The 12534-nt window shown below is 36.0% G+C and overlaps 1 protein-coding gene across 1 annotated transcript in view; it reads right to left on the reverse strand.

Annotated features, from left to right (window-relative positions):
* Positions 1 to 279: 279 nt before the first annotated feature.
* Positions 280 to 12534, reverse strand: part of LOC139743502 (uncharacterized) — a 69970-nt gene continuing 57715 nt past the window's right edge. Inside the window, exons 20-27 of the mRNA XM_071653983.1 lie at positions 12296 to 12463; positions 11395 to 11506; positions 10660 to 10730; positions 7020 to 7154; positions 5821 to 5952; positions 3034 to 3182; positions 1773 to 1908; positions 280 to 357 (exon numbers count right to left, since the gene is read on the reverse strand). Coding sequence (XP_071510084.1) covers positions 280 to 357; positions 1773 to 1908; positions 3034 to 3182; positions 5821 to 5952; positions 7020 to 7154; positions 10660 to 10730; positions 11395 to 11506; positions 12296 to 12463 — 981 coding nt within the window. The remainder of the gene's footprint in view (positions 358 to 1772; positions 1909 to 3033; positions 3183 to 5820; positions 5953 to 7019; positions 7155 to 10659; positions 10731 to 11394; positions 11507 to 12295; positions 12464 to 12534) is intronic.

The raw sequence follows: 12534 nt of genomic DNA on the forward strand, positions 1-12534 counted from the left end.
TATTTTGAACCAAAATCTAAATTACAACTACAATACACTACCATTATACTCATTTCATAAGATATTCTGCAAGTTACAAAACGACTAGACTTCGTTCAAACAACTTTTGCTTTTCACACTCGCCACATTGTTATTCTTTTTCCACTGCGAGATTTATGATAGAGATTCCTTCCAAACTTGTATCGTCATTCATTCTTGAAGGATACTCTTCACTGGATTCAGAAACTTCAGAAATTCAAATTATTTCATTGTTCTGTTGGATGAGATCCTTGCATCCATTCAGAGGTCCAGATTGAAATATTTTTCAAACTTCTTCAAGTGTTCAGCCAAGGCGTCATAGCACAGCATATATTGCTCCTGTTAATAGCAAGGTTTTAATTCATTCTGTCATATTGAACAGTATAGAAATTATATCATCTTCAGCTGCATATACATTTAGTAACCTAATTTGATGAGAATGATGGCATGTATCATGTTCACACATTTTTTCTTTTCAATCAGGACATAATCCATACTATATTACATCTTCAGTATTAATTTGAATAGTATTGTCAAAACAAATGTTGCAATGCTTTGAATTCCTTATCGTTCATCTCGCTTGACGTCAAACATTTTTGCGATAGAGAGTTAGTTGATACCCGATTTGAAAAAAAAACACCGAAGTATTTGTGGGTCTACGCATGTAGTGCAGATAAACACACACACGTATGTATGTATGTATGTATATATAAATATATACGTATGAAAATAAATATGTACATACACGTGAATATGATATGAATATATATATATATATATATATATATATATATACATATACATTTTTAACAACATAGATCTATTTCCAAAACATAAATAAGTCACCTTACACCATCCCACCATGTTTAGGAGTTTAAGCCTATTGCTGCTTATATCATAGAATGAATGACGCGATAGAGAAATGCATTATTGTCATTTGGTATTTATTAAAATTCCAAATTTTACGTTACCTCCCCCTTCGTCAGGGATGAAAATACCAAGTTATCTCTGCTGTAAAGATAACTTAGCAATATCTGAGACAATTATATCTGAACTAAACGTTATGTGAACAAGATAAGTGTATCTGAGAGTATGAGTTAACATAGACAGGAAAATGATTTTGTCCTGATAGTCACATCCATGAATTCAGTACAAAGGGAAACATCTGTGTTAGGATAGAATGACTCACAATGAAGACAAAGAGGGACCAATAGTGTGTGGGAATAAACCATGTGTCAGAGGAAAACGGTTGATCAGATGATCAACAGGATTGCACACCTGGGGGGCGTTTCATGAAGGAACTTGTCGGATAAAATGTCCGACAAGTCAATTATATCCGACAAGTTCAGAGAAATCAGCCAATCAGACTAAAGAATTTCTCAAAACTTATCGGATATAATTGACTTGTCAGATATATTATCCGACAAGTTCCTTCATGAAACGCCCCCCCCCCCCCAGGTGGTCAGAGTTGACCAACCAGGTGCTCAACACAGATTGACCACATAATTAGGGGAGTTTAAGTATAAATGGGATTACGAGGGGGCAGAGGAGATTGACTAAGTGACCAATGGAAATCAACTAAATATTCAGTGGAGATCAACCAGTCGAGTTTGACCAAGGAGGTACTACTACTTCCTTGGTTTGACTAGTCATTCACTTATCATTGACCAGTGAGTAGGCTGCTAGTCATACAATACCGTCTGGAAGATGGTATGGTAATATAGACACGATATCAACTGACATCAAGTACTTACAAGGCTTTCCACCATGTTGGCTCTGTTTTCTCCCAGCATCATCACTGCCTGGAAGACGTCAATCGTACCATCAGAAATCATTTTCTCTGCTGCGGAGTAGACACTTGCAAACACACCACAACATCCGCTGCCATTCCTGATAGCCAATGGGAGAAATAGAGTGCTTGATTAATTCTCAGACGCTCACAAAACCATCATCTTAAAATGTCATTAACAAGGTATATATTGGCAGACGTTATATAATCCCTTTTCCTAAGAACTTGAAAGTTACAGACACCATTATCGTGATCATGTCATCTACAAAATCGGTACTTTTATTGTAGAAGGATTAAACTTAGTTAACTTGTCATTCAGTTACTACTTGGCATGAATAAAACTTTGCAATACTCTTTTTGAATGAATTTTACACACATCTGATACAAGTAGTCCTTCTACTTGTAAGCTCATACTGCATTGCATGATATGTATGTGAACAGGACTGTCAAGTGCCATGTGTCATGTGAGGAGAACCATCTGTAGGCAAAGCATTACATCACAAACTTGGCAAATTACTAAGTCTGTATTAATGTGAGTGGTCTGGCATTTTATGAATATCCGTTTAGTCACTAGGTTTGTTATTATGGTAGCCATACAGACATAGAGAAAACAATGACCCCAGTTAAATAGTGGCTATGGAGAAAAGGAATACAGTTCTTGTATTACACACTTACATCAAACCCAATACATGTCACGTTTTTGGTAGTCCTTGTTATTTACTCATAGTCCTTGTTATTTATTCAGAAAAGAAAGTGCAGTTCTCGAAGAGAAAATCGTTCAAGTGAGAAATAATCATACTATCAGAACCAGTGCGTACTCAGTGGAAGGATGCTGAATGTTTGATATAATAGAAAGAAACGAATACAAATGAAATAGGTGTGTAAATTAAAACGGATGAGATTTTATAGAATGAAATCAGGTTGTTGACTGTAGGACAATAATATTGATCAGTCAAAGAGAGAGCAGGGTTATTCAGCTTCATGTAATTGATGCAAGGACATTACATTAAATGTTATCCTTTAGAATTGTTATTTAATCATGTTACTCTTGAGTCTTTAAAGTTTTTGTTAGACATGTTCATGACATGGAATGAAAGAGGATCACTTAACTTTGTCACGTAAACCTTGTCTGCAAACTATAATGATAAAAGAGTCCTGTCTGAAGACAACTCGCATTATATATACATACTGGTATAATTGTCATTGCATATAATGTGTTGACTTACATGTAGTGCAAAAGAATTGGTCCGGAGGAACGTGATTTCTCCACTGATTCTTTTGCAGCATCCATCACAGCTAGAAGTGGTTTGATGAAGAAAGGTCTTGCCTGCCTTGCTAACCATCCTAAGACCTGGTATTGTTTCACTACCAACACCTGTTGTTGAGGGAAACAGAAATTATATTTCATTTACCAGCTGTGGTACACAACCTAGTCTATTATACAACACCTAAGAATAATATCGAATTGTGATTGGCCAAGAACATGTCACATGACATTTGATAGAAAATCCCTATCCCTTGACAGAGACAGCTGTGCACTAGGCCTCCATCATGGTCCTAATGGACCACTCCCGCATAACGCAAGTACATTGTACGGCCGCTCTTGACGTGCACAGCGCCTCAGGGAAGTTCTGGCTTTAGCAATACAGGCGCGGCGCGGTACTGGTATCTAAATATTACAGTGTGCGCGCAGCTCGCAGCTAGCTGCCCCACATTTTGTGCGTTATCTGAGACAGCATGCATGACATTGTATCAAAGATCTTATACACTTTATGGCATGACCTCTGATTGTAGGCCTACTACGGCTGTGCTTTTACTTTTGACCAAAATAGAAGCTAGCGAGCGCTAGCTTCTAAACTCTTTGCTTTTGACTGATCTGCTACGTGGACTCCTGTGATTTCAAATCAAGACGTCAAGATAAGATATTGTAATTTGTTTTCTTTTCTGTGTTTTTACACAAACTCATAGTAGAAAACAGGCGTAGTCTGGTCCTCTGATAGTCTCTAACGTGATCGAGATCTGATTGGTAATTAGATCTAGTCTAGATCTATTAACATTTCTGATCGTTCAACGTCTAGAACGTTCTAGAGTTTCATACAGAAGCAATTGATTCCTGTGTGGTCGAATCATGGCGAGCGTTTGAATACACTGGGTGCTTATTCTGGGCCTAATTGTTACATTCATTTTTTGGCCTTGCCGTGTTGCCAATCGATCATTTGGAAACAAGTCATTTGATAATGACGTAAAGGTGTCGCATAAAACGAAAATTTTGTGATTTTGTTCACGCATTGGGGCACATAATATCCCACGCAGCGCGAGATTGCCCCCACCCACAGTGGCTTATTTCGCGCCTCGTGCAATATTCGAGCCCAATGCATTCACGACTCATATTGCAGGGCGATCGATGCACCTCATGAAAATTGAGTAAATATACCTCAAAATTTCCATCTGTAATGCATAATGTGATCATACAAGGCAAACACCAAGCAATGCATCGTATGCATATTGAGGTTTGTGAGTATTGTGTTTTTCAATTAGGCCTAAGTCAGCGACCTTCTGACATTTTAACGTGTTAGACTTTCCCAGTACTCAAACCTGACCAGCATTATTAGGTGATATATTATTATGCGGTGTGAATTGGTGGCCATAGCTCAAATCTGTGGAAAGATATTGAGTACACCACAATACTCTGAGCTCAATGCCTAGGTACCTATCGGAAGCAAGTTCATTGACCATTAAACCTCTGACCTTGTTGGATTTCACCCATATTTGAACCTCACCGGAATTTAGTAGGTCATATACCTGTGGTTCCAGTTTGGTGGCCATAGCTCAATGATGTCGAAAGTTAAAGAGAGCACCGGTACATCAAATCGATTACGCCGACAACGATTTGATGTACTCTCATTTCTTGACGCCAACGACGATTTGATGTACTCTCTTCTTTTTTTCTCTCGCCCACTTCGTAGGCGAGACAAAAACTTAAAATAAAGGTCCAATATTGAAAGTACAAAGCTACAATATTTACATTGCTGATAAAAATACCATGTCGACACTACTTATGAGACACCTGTATGATGCTGACAGTTTTCATGAGATGAAACATGACAAAAACAGAGCAGAGAATCGCATGCAATAATGATCCCTGAAGATGAAACAATGTATATAACGTGCATTTTGTGAGAGTACAGTGAAGCCTACTAGTGCCTATCATATACGAAGGTTAATGTTTGTTGTTTTCATTTTTATTCGGACAAAATGACACGATAGTCCGGATTCAGGTGCTTACTGTTGTAAGTTCTTGGGGGACCACTTCACCGGGTTATGCACCATGCTCTTTGGGTGACCGAATTAATGAAATGGTATTTTGAATTATGCGTGCGTGGGTTCTACTCTCAAGCACGGGACGTCCATTTTATCTCCTATCCGAGGGACATGCTTACACTTTAAAGATTGACATTGTGACTCTTATATAGTGTTAATTCGAACGAGACAGCTTTTCACTGCATAAGAAGCAAAATAATTACCCCTAAATCTTTGTTTAGTCAATGCTAGTGTTGGCAGATATTCTGTGTAGTCTACTCATGCACGATAAAATTGCATAGCAGCGTGGATTTGACAATGGCTGCTTTATGTTCGTGTTTTTGATAACTTCATTTCAGTTGTAACTCAATGAAGTTTTTCTCTATCCGTGTTGATCTTGACCGATTTTCACGACTTATTTCAGTGCTGAAATACCCAAACATCCTCAATTTTAGTTGATTGCATGTTTGATATCTCATTGTACAACTGCTACCCATCTTGAGTCTAAATTCAACTGACACTTTAACATTATAACCTAATTGGCACTGGCTGAAAATTCTGTGGACATATTTAGGGATCATTAAAGATGATTTACCTCTCCCTTTCAGACAAGCACAGCAATTGATTTGAATTGATTGGCATGTCAGAATCAAGCTAATGAGTTATTTTCCATATTATGACACTACCTGATGTATACCAAACCCCCAACTCACCTCCTCCTCATCTCCTTTCACATGAAACTCTCTGACCGCGTAGTCTTGTCGGCTGACCTCGGCTGAGGTAATGGTGACGCAGAGGGGATCAAAGTTTGCAGAATCCTGATCGGGCCAGTACTGGACACAAGACTGGTTGAGTGAAAGGAAACCACAAAGTCTGTGTGGTGATACAGTGTATTACCAAGTTCACCATTACAGCTACTTCGTTTTGTCCTCAAAGTATATACTGTTTTTGCTTTACAAACAACTATAGAGCATAATGAAGTGGGTTTTTCGAATGGTAAAGGGAGCCATTTTAGAATTGAAAATACACGCATCAGTGAATCCCGCTTTCTCCCTCCCCTCCCCCTTCCTCTCCATTTCTCCTCCTCTCTGTTCAATTATCGTATGGATATATTTCTGTACAGGTTTGCGTTTTTCCCCCATTTTTCATTTTTTCCCCAATTATATGTCACTCGCATTTCTTGTATTACTCTTAATTTGTAAGTACTTTTTAACCAGTTTTGTGCGTCGTCCTGACTATTCACTCTTCTCCTCCATATATCAGCTGGTCTAATCTTCTATCCGTTCTCCGTTTCTTTTTCACAAACACTGATTACTCGGAACCTATACAGCCAAACAAGCTTGCTTTCATGTAGGTCCCGTCAAACTTCTCTTTGTTCAATCCCATTTCCATTTCGACCAGTTATCATTACAATTGCTTTGTTATTACCACGTATATTGTTTGTTTTTGCACATTGTTAACAAGGTTAAAGAACTTGTATAATATTTCTGATGAAATATTTATAAATTAGACGCATGAAAATAAATGAATTGAATTGTTCAGATTATCTCCCCTGTCTCTTTCGTCATATTTCCCCCATTTTTCGGTTTCCTTCATTTTTCTTTTCTTTTCGTGCTACATTCTTGTTTACTTTATTATGGTTATTCCGTATATTTTGTGAAGCAATTCGTAACTCTGTTTGTATAACTGAACTATGGGTTGTAGAGTATGATAAACTTACGACATTCAAACTTTCAAACGTTCTTCTCTTGCATACCTAACTCTGTGTAATAGTGCTTACAAAATTGGTTATCTTTTTATCTTATATTAAATTTGAACTACAAATAGTTTTAAGTGTGTCAATTCAGTCTTGTCACATTCTTTTCATCATTCTATCAATGGATTTCATTTTATTTGGGACAAAATAACATACCTCGTCATTCTCATCCATCTGATTGAGCATGATAATGACGGGACACTTCCTTTCGTAGACGAACCTCCAGAATTCTCCTGTCGCGTGCGGGAGAGGCATCTGTGTTGCCACGAAGACATCTTTCCTCATGAATGTCTGATGGAGAGGGTGACAGATGCGATGTTGCAAACTTGCTTCAATCTTATTGTTTCTCTATGTATAGGGTTAGGGTCGTGTATGGTTATTGGCTTACTTTGAAGTGAGGATGAAGATTAGGGTTAAGTTTATGTTTGTGGGTAGAATTTGTGTTGGGATGAGCGCGCAGATATTTAATGGGAACAATTGTAGCAGGAGCAAAAATCATGTCAAGAAAGAATCGAAGAACCATTGCATAACAAACTTTAAAAAAAGACGTAACATTACAAAATGAAGAGTATATTGCTAAGACAGAGAGAAAGACAGATAGAGAAAGAATAAACTTAAAAAAAGACAGAGAGAGATGAATTTACGAGCTTTACAGACAACAAATACATGACATTACTAGTAGTTAACTATGAATAGCTAAAGAAGAGGATACAACTTCAGGCAAGAAGGTGATATGTCACTACCAACTACAGATATGAAAGAGACAGGACATTGCAAACTACAGACAAAAAGATGAGAAAATATCACAAATAATATCCTTAATTAATGAAGTCCTGCTCAATAATTGGTTTACACAGCATCATGTGACTACACATAATGTTGCTATGATGTCAATGTTAAAGACAAACTGCTGATTTTAGTATTGATTCAAATATGTAATGAACACTCGCGAATTTCCTGATATTGCTCTTTCTGCATATTTCTCGCCATTGATTTTAAATACGGACTCGTGTTACACAACGCTCTGCCCCTTAAATGACCGTGATATTGTAATTAAGGATATACCTTATTCAGTAACATATACCATAATCATTCAATAATTTGTGTTCTTTTTTTCAAAAAAAAAAAAGAAAAAACAAATCATGAAGGAAAGCGTAAGTTCACACCCCCAAACAAGGTCCAGTTTTAAGAGTTCGTGATGAGAATTGTTGGGTCTCAAGCATATACTGATATTCGTCACAATAAAATTGTAAATTTGTCAGATATTTATGTTTCATTAGGCAGAGTAAACCCGCATAATTGCAAGCGAAATGCAAATCTCCCGTGGGTTTCGAAGTCATTGCGTTCAGTTAATCGCAAAAACAACAACTATATTTTATTGTTATGTTTTTAAGGGTAAACAAATAGAACAACCACACAAAAAGTATACAGCCTATGAAATACCTACCATAGCTTAGATATTACGTTCAGAGATAAAGAATTATGATAGTTTAAAAAACTTGACTTTACTTAAAATGATATGCGCCATACTTGAACATTGATTAACAATTCTATAGATAAACATAGGTAAAGAATCTTCATCAAAACTCAAGTATAGGTAATGGATTTGAAATAAAAGATATTCATAGAATGGAAACATTTAACTGTTTAATCAACGAATTTTTACTATTACAATCTTTCTAAAGTCAATCCGGTGTCTCATCACAAATTCTATGATTGTTTTTATTTTTGTATTGTATTTCGGTTTTGTTCTCTGCATTATCACAAATTCTCATTTCTACGCAGCTCCTGCATTTTTATTTACCAGCCTTTAATAAAACAATATGTGTTTCTATGTGATACTAAACACACTAATATTTTAACGTTTGCAATATTCATATAATATGTTTGGAAAATAAAAATAAAGATAAGAACGGAGTGATTGTAACAATGTACTATACTGTGACGTATATTGAAGGTATAATGAATCATGCAATGATGAATATGCATTTTTACCTCAATTTTTTGTTTACCCTTGACATTATTACCGCTGATGTTTTCACCTCTGATATTCATACCTCTGCCGTTTACCTCTGATATCTTTACGACTGACATTTTCACATCAAACCACAAGGATTATCAACAATCATTGTATCGTATCATCAAGAAGGAACCTAACTGGAAATTCCAAGCACAAAAACAATGGAAAAAATAATATATCTTTTGTTACAAATCAAAAGAAATAGTTCTCACTGTATGAAGAAATCATAGTACAAAAATTAAGCATTACAATGTAATCTACAGCTGGAAGAGAGAAGGGTAACAACTGCATACCAGGACATGAAACATGGAAATAAACTACATACAAGAGAAACACAATCTATTACAGATGCCAAACTGCTAACTCTTCACAAAGAGTAAAGCAGACACTATATCAGCTACATCATAGGAAAAGTATAACAACAATATGATTTGTATACCTTGATTGATTCACTTCATATTTGGCCTTCTCATAGATCGTTAAGTAATTACAATTCATTTGAATATCTAACAGGCTGCCATATGTATCTTTGGAATATAAACATTATCAATCTGAACCCTGATGCTGTCCTAGCAATTCAATGGTAACTGAAAGTAAAATATGAATATGAATTTAGTAAATGAGGCAATATCCCTGAAAAATAATTTTTTAGTGCCGCCATCTTAGGTTGAATAGTCTACAATAATAACTGAAGTGACGCATAGAAACAATGAAAAGAAAAAGAATACAGAAAAAAAATCCACAAAATTTCACCGTGTATGAAAGGTACCAGTGTTGGTACGCATTTCTTCCTCTTGATACTGACATAATGTTAAGGGTAAGGTATTTCTAATTCTTACTTACGAAAAAGGCAAGTCGAGTACTTTTTTTTCATTATGCTAGAATAAAATATGTTGGCGTGAACTGGTAATCAAATATTTTCTGAGTCATTCTTATAGGTATGCTCCCTTTCAAATAATTCATGGAACAAAAAAAAAATCAGATATCGCAGTTAATATATGGCGTATTAAAAGCGTTTCAAGAAGACAGAGAGAAGATTTTTTTTTGTTTTATTGTTCCATATCCCACGTTTAAACAAATACACCACAAACATAACAAAAACAAAATGCGTGGGTGAATTATTAAATACAGCATTTAAGACAATTAAAAGGACATTCCAGACGATTTTCATGATTTAACATCATGTAGTAAATAAATCGACAACTCCATGTATAGATTTATGGAATTTATTGTGATTCTTGAGCAGAAAAACAATACTTTGAAAACCTTAAACAAATTACACTGAACAAGGATGATGACATAGGAGGTTCACATATTTCAGAAATGTGGCAGTGTAATTTCATTACAGTACCGCTTGATTGCAAGTTCACCTGTGTATAATCTATGCATGCCTTCTTCTTTTATTTTGCTTCCTTGAGCCCCAACTCATGCATTCTTATGGTGACTCTGCCATGTCATCTTCCTTGCTCATTGCAATTGGTTCTAAATTTTGAAAATATTCTTATTCTTCATCCCAATTATCACAAATTCTGAAACTCTGTCCTCAGTAGAACTAATTTATAGTTGTTCAAATGTATAAAAATCTGAAAATCATCCGGAGGTCTCCTTTAAATATGTGAAATATATGGGGAATGTATATAAACACATTGCTTGTATGGTTATATTGCTTGTATAGATTCCCAGAGTGAGAAGCCCGTGAGTTTACATGAAACAGTTCACATGAAGAGGTTTTCTGTTCTAGAAATAACCATTTAACCTGATGATGTGAATACCTACATCAAGGAATGTTGCTTTGATGCAGTCTTCTATTTCAGCATACTCCATTGTCTCAAGACTGTTCCTCTCCACTGCGGATTTCAGATCAGATAAATTTTGTATGTCACTGGACATTATTAAAGATGGGTGAGAAGTCAAGCCTTGCTAGCTTGCAACTTTCCAGGACATGTGTATCTAATGAAGATGTTCACATTTTGTCTCATTTCATTTTATTTCATTTATCAATTTTCCACACAATGTACATTACTTGTAAAATACATACAGATCAATGAGCAATAACAAAAAAAAAAATTCTGTGTATACAAGGATGAACATGGATAATATTCTAAATTACTAATGCATTAAGATTAGACTAGAATATCATATTGGAAAATGTAAAAAAAAAAGTGATGTCATGGGGGAACCCACAGAGAGTAAATACGTGTGGGGGAAGATCCCTCAAAAGAAGTTTTTAGCACACATATTCCATGCACGCACGTATACAGAAACATGCGTGTGCTCACGTCATATATGCAATGAAGAGAAGGGAAAGAGAGAGAGAGGTAGAGATGAAGAGGGAGAAAAGAAAATTGATATATGTCCTTTGTAAAAAGTTCACAATTTATGTCTTCAAGTTTTGTATCACCTACAATTTACTTCATGAAATATTTCCTGTATATATAAGCATTTTATTTCCTTGAACGGTTCATGAATTCGATTGACGCCTGGGAATAATGAACCTTCAGAATAACGAACCTTGGGAATAACGAACAGCTCCCGATAGCACATCGCTGTTGCAGTCTTCCATCGGAGACTTCAAATTCTTTTGATCGTGATTGATGGACTTTTGGATGATTTTGATCAGCCTCTGGACATTAGGGATGGCAAAAGATCACAATTATGCAACATGATAACAGTGGCGTCCCCTTTTTTGCTAAACAAAAGAATTAAAAGAAGTAAATGGAGGGGGCGCCTTTAATTTCGCAAAGGGGTTCCCCTGCCCCCTTCAAGGAATTCCAGGAAATGCCCCTGTGATAATGATTAGTTTTTTTAGACAAGGCAGTAAAATAAAAATTGGGAAACATTAGAAAAGAAGAGAGAATGATAAAATGCTTCTCTATCTAAAATTTATACATTATACATGTATAGCAGCAGAGCATGGTAAAAGTTAAGTACATGAACATTCAGACTTTTTTTCAGTACATCAATTAATGACTTATCTGTTTATTAAAGACGTCAACTTGCTTTCATTTTCCGTCTTACAAGATCGCTGGTTAACTTTTAGTCCGCTGCACTAGCTGATCTTCCATTGGGGTCTAGTTGCATGAACTTGGAGCGGACCACTTCACCGTGTTATACAACCTGCTCTTCGCAGTTAAATAATGGATTTTACTGCAACCTTTAATTCATTATATTTCCATCATGTTACTATATTTACGTTATTTTATGAGAAATCAATTACATTCTATAAACACAGTGACGCATATGGTAGCATTATGAATGCTAACATTTTTAGCTTTTTGAAAAAAAAAACTTGCTCATAAAGTTTATTTGTTTTAAGAATATAGAATTGTGTCCCTCTGGGCAATAATAGCAACTGCAGAAGAATAACTAGGATTCCTCCTCATCTTTCTTTTTTTTTTATGATAATGGATGCAAATTGTAAGTGTAATACCTCATACTCCAGTTCAATGTTGAGTTTGTTTGTCTGTGCATCCCTTTGATGGAGCCACATCAAATGGTCCCGATACTGTCTGACGGGGATCTCAGTGTTCCCACTCAGGTAGGCTTCGACAAGGGCGGTGTGGAGGAATATGTACTGGTCCTGCAGCAGGTGACATGAGATTAGAATAGAGTCAAAATGTTCACTCCTAACTATGTGCCTAGAAGAATTCC

Source organism: Diadema antillarum, unplaced genomic scaffold, assembly GCF_040938485.1.
Source record: "Diadema antillarum isolate AM-2024a unplaced genomic scaffold, OU_Dant_1.0 seq00001089_RagTag, whole genome shotgun sequence".
NCBI lineage: Eukaryota > Metazoa > Echinodermata > Echinoidea > Diadematoida > Diadematidae > Diadema > Diadema antillarum.